General features: G+C 32.3%; 1 protein-coding gene across 1 annotated transcript; it reads right to left on the reverse strand.

Moving 5' to 3' along the window:
• Positions 1-3203: 3203 nt before the first annotated feature.
• Positions 3204-13965, reverse strand: Dgkepsilon (diacylglycerol kinase epsilon). The gene is made up of 16 exons (XM_080155908.1): positions 13791-13965; positions 12736-12833; positions 12283-12376; positions 11556-11609; positions 11151-11253; positions 9683-9770; positions 8803-8978; positions 8200-8395; positions 7908-7988; positions 7424-7493; positions 6806-6959; positions 6356-6440; positions 5665-5738; positions 4927-5010; positions 4370-4507; positions 3204-3765 (listed from the first exon to the last, which is right to left on the reverse strand). Exons 1-16 carry the CDS (start codon positions 13910-13912, stop codon positions 3739-3741), a joined length of 1644 nt encoding a protein of 547 aa, XP_080012034.1. The 5' UTR covers positions 13913-13965; the 3' UTR covers positions 3204-3738.
• Between the last annotated feature and the right edge of the window lie 1201 nt (positions 13966-15166).

The raw sequence follows: 15166 nt of genomic DNA on the forward strand, positions 1-15166 counted from the left end.
TTCAAGATAGTTGATGGATAGATAGATGGATAGATAGATGGATAGATAGCGGGATAGATTGATGGATGGATAAATTGATAGTTGATGGATAAAGAGATGAATAGTTGATGGATAGATAGATGGATCGATATATAGATGGATAGAGAGATGGATAGAGAGATGGATAGATAGATGGATAGATAGATGGATAGATAAATGGATAGATAGATGGATAGATAGATGGATAGATAGATGGATAGATATATGGATAGATAGATGGATAGATTGATGGATAGATAGATGGATAGATAGATGGAAAGATAGATGGATAGGGTAAGGGGGGACTATTTTCGGGAGGGGTTAATCTGGTAATTTTCTATCTACCTTCATAATAATAGGTAGATGAATAGATATATGGATAGATAGATGGATAAGTAAATGGATAGACAGATAGATAGATGGATGGGTAGATAGAGGGATAGATTGATGGATGGATAAATTGATAGTTGATGGATAAAGAGATGAATAGTTGATGGATAGATAGATGGATCGATATATAGATGGATAGACAGATGGATAGATAGATGGATAGATAGATAGATGGATAGATAGATGGATAGATAGATGGATAGATAGATGGATAGATAGATGGATAGAAAGATGGATAGATAGATGGATAGATAGATGGATAGATATATGGATAGATAAATGGATAGATTGATGGATAGATAGATGGATAGGGTAAGGGGGGGGCTATTTTCGGGAGGGGTTAATCTGGTAATTCTCTATCTACCTTCATAAAATGACCTTTATCTCCATGTTCCTTTCAAATGACAGAAAAAAACATAAAAGCAAATTTGTTTGTTGTTAAATTACCTACAAAAAAGTATTAAATGAAATTTTTGTGAGATGAATTTTAAGGGTATTAAATAATTAAATCCCCTTTTTGGTTGATTTGCCCCAATGTGCAATGCAATTGCCTACAAAAATGTACTTTAGCATCAACTTGATTGGACAACTCTTTCTCCTCCTAAATGTCCATTAAAACCTCGGAAAAGGCACAAATCGCCAAAAATCACGCCTTTGGCGGCGTATAACGGCTAAATCATTTTTTGTGGTTTTTGGCCCGAACCTTAAAGTCTATAATAACTCACAACTTTGGTATTCTACTTTATAATAGTTATCATTAAGTTATTTTTTAAATTAGAGTAAAATATATCTAAGTTTCAAAAAATCTTTATTTCAAAATCAAGTTAAATAATATCAATAACTTTATAACACTGATACAAGAAAAAATAGACCACTCTCCAATATTAGGTTAAAATTAATTTTAATTTAAAAAGTGTTTAAGTTTTTTCTTTTCTACAATTCTATTATTAATGCCCAAAATTTTGCGGATAAAGATACAAAGTTTTACAGTCTTTGGTAAGTAAGTATTTACACATAACAGCTTTCAATAATCACATCAAATAAAATAGGTTGCATTTTTTTACATATTTTACTTCAGAATATTCCTTTCAACAGGAATTAAAAATGGTTGTAAACTTAACTATGAACAAAAACCATGTCTTCCATGGTTATAGAAATAATCTTCTGAAACGTAAATATAAATAGGTTTCTTTTTTATTGGTCATTGAATTCAACTAGCAAAAAAAAAAGAAATTAAAACATGAAATTTTCCGTATCTGCAGAAAACTTCCTTAAAACAATAGTTTTGAATAGTTAGGTACAAACTTTTAAACAATATTTATATTTATACTAAGTTCTTTAAACAAAATTAATAGCACTATCAAACAAAGTTCTCTCTTAAGCACTGATTTGACTGAGGTGGTAAAATTTCGTCAGTTCATTAATATAGTTTTAGTTAGGTTATATAAAACTAAGTAACCCCACTGGGTTGGGGCCCTCCGGAGTGGTAAGAGAAAAAAAAACACCCCAGTGTCTCAATTTTTTCTTTAAATATATATAAGGTGGGGAGGGAGATTATCAGTGCTCAACCGAACATTTAAAAGTTTGCTATTACCTAATTAATTTTCATAAAATTTCCAGTAATCTTTACCAACATCAGAGGTGAATTCTTAAAAAACTTTTGCCCCACTAAAACCAGTGAGGCAAAAACTAAAAATTTAATTTTGCCTCACTAAAATTTTAGTGGGGCAAAAGTTTTTTAAAGAATTCACCTCAGATTAATTCTTAATTAACAATCTAAGTAATAACATAATGTTACATTATGTGATGAACAATTTTAAATATATTTGTTAACACGTAATAATTCTAAATAGTATTTTCTATATTGTTTATAGGACTTGCAGAATTAAGACTACAAAAATTCGGGGAGGGAGGGGACAATGGATTCTAAAGTAACTTTCATTAGTTGGCTTAAAAACTTTGGTCTTTTTAAATAATGAAGGTTGGTTCAAAAACTTTTAATCTAATGAAGAGGTAATTTTGTGCATCATAAATGGGGAGTCTACATCAATTTTTCGTCCCTCAAATCAGACAAATAAAGAGTGTGCAAAAAAAATGCGGACATTTTTAAAATTGAAATTGCACGGCTTGTGTTAATAGTAGAAAATTCTTATGCATATCGTTAGAACCGTTATGAACTCTAGTTTTTGAAAATATAAAAACGAATCCTGTGCTACGTATAGTTAGGGAGCTACGTGGTGAAAGTTCATTACTTATTCATAAAAGTTTAAATCTCAACTTTTATTTCATACCTTGTTGAAGGATCCATTGTAAAAGAATGATTTCAGTACAAATATTAGTAGATTTTTTCATATTCAATTAGAAGATTTGTATGACAAATAAATACAAATATTTAAAAAGCTTTAAAAATAGGTTTATTTTTTTTCAATATTTTTTTTAATTTTCTGGTTTACTCGCAATTCAAGTTTTAAGGCAATAGCAGGGATCGGAAGCCTCACGTAAGCCGCGCATAAGCCTCAGTTTTAAACCTGCTTGTGAGCAGAAAAAAAAATTTCAGAAAGAAGGATTGTCTGCTAAAGAGCCGTTTTATACATCCAGCTGAATTTTATAGTGATAAAATCACGATTTCACTGAGGCTTACACGCGGCTTACGTGAGGCTTCCGATCCCTGGGCAATAGGAACATTTCCCCACGTAGCTCCCTAACTATACGTAGCACAGGATCCGTTCTTATATTTCCAAAAAACTAGAGTTCATAACGGTTCTAACGATATGCATAAGAATTTTCTACTATTAACACAAGCCGCACAATTTCAATTTTAAAAATGTCCGCATTTTTTTTTTGCACACCCTTTAATAATTTACAGTTATATAAGAATAATCAAAAATGTCCAAAAAAATAAGCAGAAAGTTTTTAATAAGGCATTTGTATTTTTTTATAAGCCTTGATAGGAAACTTTAAAATATATTTTTGTATATTACAAAACCTTTTATTTTTAAATTCCATAAATCATTCTTTTGACAAATATACTTATTTTCTTTATATAAAAAGAAATAATAACAGAAACAAATAAAAATTATCTATAACAAGTACAGTTATAACCAAGAGCAGCAAAGTCATTTTAAACTTCGCAACAACAATAAATAACTGAATATGATAAAGTTGAAAATGCACTGGTTTAGTTGAACATAGAATGTGGGTGGATTGTGGGTTGATCTGACTATCTTGACACCGCCATATGACTGCTTAAAAGCAGCCATTATGGCATCTAAATGACTTACAGCAAATCGATGGCTGACAATCCATGAATATGAATCTTTCAGTTATGTTTCATTTCTCCAGTTTTAGCATATTGACCTAAAAAAGTATAATGGTTTATTATACCCTTAATTAAATAAAAATATCCCAGGTTACATTTTTTCAAAGCATGTTTTATTTCGGTATTGCAACTATTAAAAAAAAACACCCATTAGACTGAATAAGCAAGGTTAAGTCATGTTTATTAAGTTTTCATTTATTTGGGTAACGTTAAAACCACGCAATAGTAGGGTTTATAAACCGAAGGGAGGCAGGGTTGGGGCATTCCTAAAGAACTGAGATAATATTGTGATCAAATTATTTATTTTTCTTTATACCAACCTATCTATAACTCTTCATTAAAGCTCAATATGGGAAGTAAAGGTGAGAAGGCGGGTGTATTGACACAAACTTCTAAAGGTGGGATATATAAAACCAATCAAAAATCCAGGGTGGTATATAAACCCTTTTTCAACATTTCAATAAAATGTTCTAAAATTCTGCCCCTTGAATGATCTAATAAACCACCAACAAGATAATATGGTTAGTTTTCAAAAGAGTGATCAGGGTCATGTAAAACTTTTCTCTGTATTTTATGCACAATATTAACAAATTATGTGCACGTGTCGGAAACTACATAAATCTACAGCTGTTTCTGTTGTACCTGACTGCTGTGTGTGATCGTGATGACCGCTGGATGTTGCTCCCACGGCTCCCCATCAATCTGCAGTGGCACACTTCCCTCTAATTCTATCCGTACCGTCTCGGCTTGACCCACGCGGTGCGGCTCACTCAGACCAACCTGTAGAAAGAGCTGATATAATTCAACGAATAATGAAACAAAAATCATATAAGTAAATAAGTCATGGCAAGGTGTTCATAATAAAATGCGATATTTATGACTAATTCAATTCAAATACGATTGTAAACAATCTTTTTGGACGATGTTATTTCCCAAAAGCTAGTTATATCTTAAGAAATTCTAATATTTACAGCTGATTATTTAAATATGAAATTATAAAATACAAAAAAATAAATGCTCATCCAATAATATGGCCGGATTGGTCCTCCACTGTTTTTTTATGGGCCAATTTGCTGAATATGAAGCTATTTCTTATGTATTTATAATTGTTTGTATAAATAACCTGGCCTAAGTAAAAACTGCTATCTTACATTTTCAAGCACAAAATATAGAAATTAAACTATTAAAACGCCAATGACCTGCATCTGAGCTATGTGGAAACTTGAATAAATGCAGAACACCTCCAACTTTTTATCCGCGTAATCTTGAACATTGGGAAATGCCTAAAAAATATTCTGTCAATTGATATGTACAAGAAATGTTTGAAGTATTGTCAATTTGGAAATTTAAAGTGCATTAACAGCGATTCATCCCAAAGGTTCACATCCTGTCTGGAGTAGATTTCAGGAATAAGGTATAGCCAACAAGCGAAATAAATCTAAAATAATATTTGGTTGCAGATAAAAAAAAGGTCGTCAATTTTACTATGTGTTGCCCACCCCCTCCCCAACGACAGCTAAAAATCACGTTATGAATTAATTTCGTTGTTGGAATAAGCTGGGTAGTTAGAAATCATATTTTTATGGTATTTCTTGAAATATGAAAATAAATTGAATTCGTAAACTCTCTTTTTTTTCTTAACCATTTTCCACCTTCCTTTCATAAAAGTTACAGGATGTATCTCAAGGAAAACAAAAATTAGGTAGGATAACTCGTTGATTTTACAATGAAATAGGGGGGGGGGGGGGGTAATGCAACCATCTCGTAATCGATGTGTAAATTTTTTTCAACTTTTTGTTCGATTTAGGGAAAATAAACCTACTAAGGATTACTTGTGAAAAAATTCAGATCGAAATTCAAATTCTAAGTGCCATTTACACATTGATTACGAGATGGTTGCATTACCCCCCCCTCTAACCACAAATTCGTGTACTAACCTTTGAACCATTACCCAGGGTCCAGGGAGTGCACCCAGCTCCCCAGTAAGGTATGTTCAACACGACAACTGATTCTAAACAACAAAATTATAACGTCAACTGTAAAAAGTTTATTTGATAAAATAGTTTCTTTTCGTTTAAAACTCCTGGTAATTAAGTCAATTATATTTGAGTGAAATAAGAAGTTAAATATATTGTATACTGCATTGTTTGGCGATTCCATGCATCGATTGATAGGGTTATATAATAATAAGTAGGTTACAATTAGGAATTTGGGCCTGCTACTTTTTATTAAATTTACTAGCAGCTACGCTAGCTAAGCTACCTTATAGGTCAAGTGGATAGCTATATTGCAGACACACACACACACAGAAGGAAGTAGAGCTTATTCTAACATTCTTAGCAATTCTCTTATTATTGCATCTGATTTCAATATGCTAGCAGCTACGCCCCTAGCATCTATGGGCTTTGTATTAGAAGTGAAAGAGGGGCTAGAAACCTTCCCAAGACTTAAATAAAAAAATGAAATAGCCTAAAACCATCACAGGACCCATGTAAAGTGAACTTAAATTAAAAGACCCCAATCGGTTCAGTAGGTTAATTGAGATAAAAAAAAACTCTTACTACTTTATTTAATAGAAGATACCTATTGGAAACAACACAACAATATCCAAACTCTAAAATTACCTACCTATGTTAGGAAGATCAATTTTCTGACCATCCAGGTACAAATTTATCTTCTGATTTAAATTCTGACATTGTCTCTCCAACACATCCTAATACAAACATTCAATACATACCTAAGCAATATTTCCATTTAAATCAAAGATAGCCCTATTAATATAAGAGCGTCATGCTTTCTTGTTAAATCCAAGGGCTGTACCCTAATGAAAAAGATCTTCCTTATTAGAATTACAAAACTGACCTTTTATTACAAAACCTTTGTTATAGTGCATGGAAACGCCTTGCTAGATTTTTTTCAATTAACTCCTAGACTGTCTTTGCCACGAGTTAGAAAAAAATATTAAATCAAGAAAAATTATTTAGGTCTTCAGGTACAAGTACAAATACTTATGATGGAACTACTCCTTAGATTACAAATATAATTAGGCTAAATTAAAAAGTTATTTATACGGATTACCTTTGTACCGTAGCTGAAGTAGATAAGCTTGTTGATAATTCTGGAAGAGAAGAGGTAGAATGGAGACTCTCTAGCCTTGTGGAAGTTGTACGTCACCAGGGCGTCCACGCCGATACTTAGGTAGTTGTTCATAAACAGGGTTGACTTAGGCAACCTAGAATATAGAGGATGGTTGCTTTGCTGAGTGATTGCACTTTTTAAAAACAAAACAAATTATTGAGCTCATTGACAGGAACCTAAAGGGTTAAGACAATGGATGATGAAATGATGTACTACCCCTATTATGGTAACAAATAGCCCCTCTGTAGATGTTAGCTGCTAGTTCTTACTATGCAATTAAGATTTAATCAAAGTCCCCAAAGTTTTAATGCCAACTAATATGAGAACAGGTTTATAAAACTTTGGAAAATCAGTATAATTTACAGTTTAATGTCTCCTTCCTCCCTGGCTTTCAGCACATTATAGCATTTGAGTAAGTTAGGTTAGCCCCAAACAGCTTAGTATATATAGGTTTCCACACGGGCTCTTGAAAAGACTAGATTATCATGTTAAAGGTAAAGAGTAGTAAAGAGAGGTTTATTTGATACGCCAATGTCCTGCCCTCCCTGAATTCTTTACCTTATTCTGAGATGTCTTTTAGGGGCGACTTCCACCTTCCATCTGTCTAGTTTGACTACTCTTCCTCTCTCTAAAAAAATAACAAATATTTATTACCAACATATTAAAGTTCATTTTTTGAAAATTTATGCAGTGTTTTGTCTAGTTTTTGCTGCCAATAAATTAACATATAAGATATATAAAAATATCAGGATAAATATTAAAGACGTTGAAAATGGAACCTACCACTTTTATATTTTAATTGTAGTAAGACGGGAATTTGTCTACTACTAGCCCAAAGTCGGGCGCAGCAACTTGCACAGTAAGAACTTTCAGACAACGTGGTACAATTAATAGGTGGAGTATCCAATTAGTTTACTTAACCTAGTCATATAGGTGTACGTAAGATTAACTCAACTATACCTAATTATCGTCCAACAGACCAAAGTCTATGTCAAGTTATCTATAGTAGTTTTTCTTTAGAAAGGAAAATATTCAAACTAACCAAGTTTTGAGACAAATTCTGAGATATTTTCTGAGCTGTCCAAACCAGAACCGTAACCAAGAGTTCGAGAGAGATCATTTCCTAAAATAAAAACATGTGGGTATTTTAGTAGCCAAGCCATGTTGAGCTTTATGCCTGATTTACACTTGTTTACGTCTAAGGTAATGACATAAATTGGGTACAACCGCAGATCGACTTAATAAGGGCTCTATTTTTTTTACATTATTCGTGTAGGTAACAAATTTTGGCTCCATTGGATTATATAACTAAATATGATTTAGAAAATGATTACCGGTGCCCAAGGGAAAAATGGCGACCACCGGCGGTTGTGCATGCGAGGACAATGTCGGCATCAGCTTGGTGGCGGTGTTGAGCAGCCAGCCAACAGTACCGTCTCCTCCACAGACAAGGATGGTGCACTGTGCAGGAGCGGCTAACTGACACCATTCCATTACTTCCTCCATCCGACCCTCTGCTAGGTCTATAACCTAGATAAGAAGAGTTTTAAAAGAGGTTATTAATAAATGCATTTTTTATAATGTTTGATACTTAGGGTGGGAGGGGACCTGGGAGTCAATTATTTTTCTTCTTCTTTAAATAGGTATATGAATAAGATAGGTATTTAGTTGACCTCTATCCCCTGGAAGCCTGCAGTGCCTGTTCTAGTTATATAGATTGTAAACCTAAAAGTTTTGAAAATTTTTTCTATGTAGTTTGTTGTTTTGGTTTCTTTAAGTTATTGAATGAATAAATGAATGATTTGTTTCTTTTCTGTTTAGCAGAAAAAATGGCCCCCGTTATCGTCCAATGTCCTATCCCTTAAGAGCCCTTGATTCAAAGATCTCAAAAATATCTAATATGTTAATATATCTAAAGCTAGGGCAACTTACGTTACCTGGCTAGGATTCAGCTGTCGTCTAAATGCCGCCAAAATATTGGCACAATCACTGTTGCCAGACTTCTGGTTTCCGACCACAATCAGTGGCGCAAAATCAGCTGGTTTTGGTGGCAACACTAGCGAGCTAATAACTTTTTTTCTGATTGTACGTCCAGTACGTACAACAACAGACTCTGTTCAATTTTGTTTGTGTTTAGTTTGGATATCAAATATAATAATATAAGACTAACTATACATTGTTCACTCTAAAAGGATTTTGTTAACATTGTAAATTGCAAAGGGGGGAGGCGGATGTGCCACTTTTTGAAACCAAAACTAAAAGTCAACAAAGGAACTCAACTAAAAAAAGAGTTACAGGTCTGAGATTTTGCATGGCAGTTGCTTTACAGAGGTACAATATGGAACTGTGAAGAAACGGCGGCGCAACCGCCGAAAACCGCCGTTTCCCGCCGAATTTTTTTTTGCAATTTCTCGGCGGTTTTCGGCGGATGCGCCGCCGTTTCTTCACTGTTCCATATTGTAACCCTATAAAGCAACTGCCATGCAAAATCTCAGACCTTTAACTCTTTTTTTAGTTGAGTTCCTTTGACTTTTAGTTTTGGTTTCAAAAAGTGGCACATCCGCCTCTCCCCTTTTAAGTAACAAAGTATATTGGCACGTAGATCTCATCTCAGTCTGACTATGTGTTCTTAAAAAACTGAATTTGGCTCTTATTTTCAAGTCCTTGAACACGTTATAGACTATTCTTAAAAAGATGTAACAAAAAGAAAACTACCTTCCCAACCAACTTATCTTTTAAGAAATATCTTACAAGATTTCATTTCAATTGAATTGATGGTAGTATCCCTACAGGGTCTACTTTTAAACACGGACAAACCTGGCGGGACCACTCTCCGCTTAAACCTGCCCAAATCACAAGACTCTGTGTCTTGACTTTCAGGTTTACACTCGGTGTGAACCTTCCTCTGTAAAGAACATCCTTGTTATTTTGGTGAAGAGACTCATATGGTCCTTCCTAATCAAATATCAGCATGTAAACTACAAGATATTGGAATGTTAAAGAAGTGATAATTTTAACAATATCATCAAAAGTTACAAGTTTGGGTGTAGTTTAAGCATTCTTTAGAATAGGATACTTTTTCTACAAGTTTTTAAAATAGTGTTTTCACATAAACATCACTGCAATTGAGAAAACTCAGGGATAAGGGATAGGAAACCTGGCCATTAATTAGGTCCCGGCCTAGATTCTAAAGGGATATTGCAACTATTACAAATTACTATCAAACTGGCGGACGCTCCCAAGTAGCTATAGCTCTAAACCAATAAGAATCGGCCTGTTTTTAACAACCAATCACCAATTGGCGAAAATTTTAGAAGCAGACAATTCTTGAAAAAATAATGATTTCGTCTGCTACTAAAAAATAAATATAAATGGTGTTAGATCACATTAGCTTAATTATTAAATCTGCTTAGAGTTAAACATTAAAAAAGGGCCATATAGAAAAAACAAAAATAACGGGATTATTTTTTGGAAAGGAGGTAGCTACGAATTTTCATTTGGTAGTTTATAAGTTAGATGTTGTACTTTGAATTTTAAAAATTTAATACGGAATTGATACAACACTTTAACCCTAATATATGTACAATACACAATACAACACAGTACAAATATATCACTACATAATAGTATCTAAAGAATACTTGATAGAATGTTACCCAAGTGCATATTAATTTTTTTATTTTGAATTTTAATTAGCAATGAAATTTTCAAATAAAATTTTTACTCATTAATAAAAATGCAAATAATACAAACTAAAATCTGTCTGAGGGAAACCCAACGATAGCTTTCTGACAGTTCAAATTACCAAAGTAAAAGATAAAAACATTTTGGGAGAGAAAAAACTTCATTTTAACAAAAGCCATTAATATATAGGTTTATTAAAAGTTATGTTTTTTACTTTAAACTAGCTACCTGAATTTGATTCTATACTTTATCTACACACACACACACAGCTTTTTTATTAGCGTTTTATACGAAGCACTGCGCCATCCCAAAACTGGTTTATTAGGCTAGAAATAGGCCTAGGCTTGAAATAGGCCTAAAATAATATTTTCCTACGTTTCCCATCCCTTATCCCTGAGAAAACTAAAGAAAAATTGAGATAAATCTTGTTAAAAATGGAACAAATAAACTATTCCTCTTTTTTGCGATAATATAATAAAATACCTATACTTTTTTTTAAAATAGAAGGTTTTTACAAAGAAAATCATAGAAACTTTAAATCTCTGATCATCAGTCTACCAGTACTAGAAACAGATTCTTTAAAATAATTAAGGATTCTTTCCTGACACCAGATACACTGGTAGTCCTTCAGGCCTGGCCCATCACCAGCTGGGTCCTCGCACACGTAGCAGATTGAGTCAAGGGGTAGGTTACCCAATACCCACCTAGAGAGAGGAAATAGAGTAGTTACAGATTTAAAGTGGAAAAAGCTTGATCTTTCTTTTTTTTTCAAGAAATAAAGGAGTACTAAAACAGAGTATGACAATAGATTAATCATTTTCAGAGAGCTTTAACTATAAAGAAATGCTTCAATGGAGATATTTATAGTAAAAATCTATGAAAAGCGTTTTCGAATTTCATGTTAAAAATGTCTTGAATTTAATCAAAGAAATAAGTATTATGACATACAAAAAATTGACAATGTAATGAAACTCTTTGAAATATGATGATGAAAGTTTCCCTTTACCTATGTCGTCGTTCTGCGCTTAGCTTAGCTTCTGCCTCCTCTACGGAACGAGATCTAAATAAAGATTAGATTTATAAAATGAAGATACCCACGTCAGTAAGAACAAGGATTGAAACCCCTTAAATTATCAATTTGCTAAAACTTACCTACCAAAAAATTTAGGTACAAAATTTTCTAATAAGATACTTTTGCTTATTGGGTATTAAAAATATAGTGATCTTAACGGATATAACAATATTTGATAAGTTGATGTACAGTGTGTTTTTTTATGAGAATTTTTTTTGAAAGCAATTTTACCCCACTTATAGTTATAAGAATTTAATGATTAATGGCTTATTTTCTTCGTTTTTTAATGCAATTAATAGAACATTAAAATGCGCTAAAACCATTTTGATGTTGTCACCTAAGTTTTGAATTTTAGATTTTACTCTACTTTTTAATTAAAAACTGAAATATTTTTTTAATGTTCTATTAATTGCATTAAAAAACGAAGATAACAAGCCATTAATCATTAAATTCTGATAACTATAAGTGGGGTAAAATTGCTTTCAAAAAAGTTCTCATAAAAAAAAACACACTGTATATCCATAAAAATGATAAATATCACCTCTTATGAAAATAAGAATTAATGGCGGTAAAAATTTGTTCGCTGCTAGTTTATAAGTCAATTAAAGATAAGAGAACTCGTTAATAAAAACTGTGGGTACTAATTCTTCAGCCATCATACCTGGAAACAGATTTGCAGGATGTCCGTCTGTCCACGGTTCTAATACACTTATTATTGGCACAGGCTGCAGCTCCACACACTATGCAACATTGACCTAAAAATTTATAGATTGTATAATCTAACTTTAAAGACGAAAACAGGTATATATAAAAGAACTTAAGAAATATCAACCATTGTTACTATTTATTTCAACTAGTTTCTTTTAACCCTTAGACTCTAAAGAAGACGGTGGAGTTCAGGAAACTAGCTAAAAACCGCCACATAATATTTTAGCTTACCTAAAACAATACAACCAATTCGAACCAGCATTTTCCGAGATCTTAGCTTCAGACCAAAAAATACTACTTTATATTATAGGATTAATATAGGTAGCTATCTCGCATCTAACCTCATGAAACAAAGCCAAAAAATTTTCCCTCTTCAAAAAAGTTTCCCTGAATATATTTTACAAACCTGTCGCCGTAAATAGAAAAGTCTCGCAGGCATTGCAGTGAAGAGGAAAATCAATGACAAACTTGTTCAATGACCACCTGTGCCCGTTTTTGTTGTCTCTGAATATAAAAGAGGATAAATTAGATTGATAGGTAAGATATTAATTATTGAGATATTTCTTTCAATTTTCTAGGGATAATTAACTTACATTCTTTCACCGGTGTACAGATCAAATATCTCTTTTTTAAATCATAAATTGTTTAACGTGTTTCTTCTAGTGCCATAGAAATTGATATAGTGTATACAGACATATTAACAGGGTATAATTTGTCGTCAATTTAGGTTGCTAATATGCCGGACATTATTTATTGGTCAGTTAGTTCATCCAGTAAACGAGGGAAGGAAGGGTTAAAGTGGGGGGATGGGGGATATCATTATTCATTATTTCAACCAGATGTGAGTATCACTGTGACTTTATTAGAGTACATGAAAACATGGTGCAACATCCAAATAATTATATATCGATTGCCATAGATATTCCTTAACCTACATATGTACTTAAAGTTGATTTCTTGATACAAAGTGTAGTCGATCTCCAATACAGAACTTTTGTACATTTTGTAATGGAAGAAATATTTATATTTACTCCTTACCCAGTCAGGAAAATTGAAAAATTACCTAAATACTTTAAATACCTTAATTCAGGGTTCCGGATCCGGAGCCGGGAGCAGCAACATTTTTGGTGGAGTCGGATTCGTAGCCGTATTTTTCGTTAAAAACGGCTCCGGCTCCGGATTAGCTAAAAATGATTTTTTAAAGTAATACTATAATTTGGCAACGGTCTATTTCCATATAATAAACTGAAAAACTATTGTTACTTAACAAATAGACACACATCCTTCTACTTTTATAGAGCTTTAATCAAATAAAAGCAAACTATTTTATATTATTTATTTTGTTTTATCAAATTCAATAATGAAAAAAAATTGATATATTAATTTTAAGGTAGGAGCCGGAGCCGCATCAAAATTATACGGCTTCGACACCCTGCTTTAATCGATTAATCAAAAAAATACCTAATATTAAGAGAAGGAGGTTCTTGAGATCCTGACAGAAGTTTTGACATAAGAAACATGATTAGGAGGACCCCTCCCGTGTACAGGAAGGTCAACCAAATGGAGGACGTCAACTCCAACATTTTCGAGAATATTTTTGTTAACGTGGTTATGATATTTTTAATAGAGGAATCATCTGAAATACACAAGACCTAGACCATATTCTTAACAAAAAACGTAGTTATTCTACTTACCATGCAATAGAGTATTTTTTTATATTTTAGATATACAGAATGTTAGTTAAAAGAACTTAATAGGTATCTTGATAACAAAGTCAAAATGAATATTTTTACTGCAAAAGATAACGTTGTACGTACGTGTATTATTTTACTAGAAAAAATGACGAAAATACTTTACAGTAGTGAGTACGTACGTAACACCAAAAAATATAAACTACGTATTTTATCATGCATGTCGTAGTAAAAAAATATAAATATTTAAAATTTATATTAAAATATCATTTTTTTTTAATATTTGTTGATCATTCAATAATTCTTAAAAAACAAAAATTATATTAATTAACAATAGAAATTAATTATATGGCTTTTGTTTACAAATACAGAAATAGTTTAAAGAGTCTCTGAAAATTGTACGCGGCAATTGCGCAAAACACCAAGCAGAACATGGTTGCCATAATTAAAATAAATTATTAATATTTCAACAAAGGTATTTAACTCATTCTACTTTGAGATATAATTTCAAAAAAATACAAACATCTTAATTGTTGATTAACAACTTAGGGGACTTTTGCTGAATCATAATTGGTTGGTTTGTTTAGTTGTGTGTCAAATGTTTCAACCACTAGTTTTAATTTACTAAAGGGGTAATTTTGTTCAGTTTAGGATCATTTAGGATGTATTATCGGCATAGTTGATTAACAGTGCACATAAATGCGCGAAAAGACTTTTTACGTGCTTATTTTCTTCAGTAAAGCTTTCCCTGTGTATCAGTGTACCTTAACCATTACAGATTATTTAAAGGCCAATTCTTTTGACGCTTATAACGATGTGCAGTGCATGCATAAAATTTACGTTCAGCCGTTTTGCAATTAAATTCTTGTCGTTAACTGAACCAAATCCAAACGTCCTTTCCGATACATATGCGGCGCTGTCAAAAAAACTTGATTATTATATTTAAAATTTGGCACACATGTCAAAACGCGCGAAAATTATGACGGAGAATTTACATCTCTCAGATGCAGCACACGCATGGCTTTTGAAGTTGCGTTACACCTCCGTTCGATCAAAAATGAAAATTGATAACGGATGTAAGTTTTCATCAAGTTATTTTCTTCTTTTTATATTCAGAAATATACAGTATTTAATGTAATTTTCTAA

Source organism: Acartia tonsa, chromosome 4 (assembly GCF_053477335.1).
Source record: "Acartia tonsa isolate MP-2025a chromosome 4, ASM5347733v1, whole genome shotgun sequence".
Classification (NCBI taxonomy): domain Eukaryota; kingdom Metazoa; phylum Arthropoda; class Copepoda; order Calanoida; family Acartiidae; genus Acartia; species Acartia tonsa.

What these genes read in the sequence shown, in the direction of transcription:
- Dgkepsilon (XM_080155908.1), bottom strand. Translation starts at nt 13,912, where the DNA reads ATGTTGGAGTTGACGTCCTCCATTTGGTTGACCTTCCTGTACACGGGA. An exon ending in CATTTTTCCCTTGGGCACCG is followed by an intron (nt 7,989 to 8,199) that starts GTAATCATTTTC and finishes TTTTTATTTTAG; the next exon opens with GAAATGATCTCTCTCGAACT. An exon ending in AATTGATCTTCCTAACATAG is followed by an intron (nt 5,739 to 6,355) that starts GTAGGTAATTTT and finishes TTTGTTGTTTAG; the next exon opens with AATCAGTTGTCGTGTTGAAC.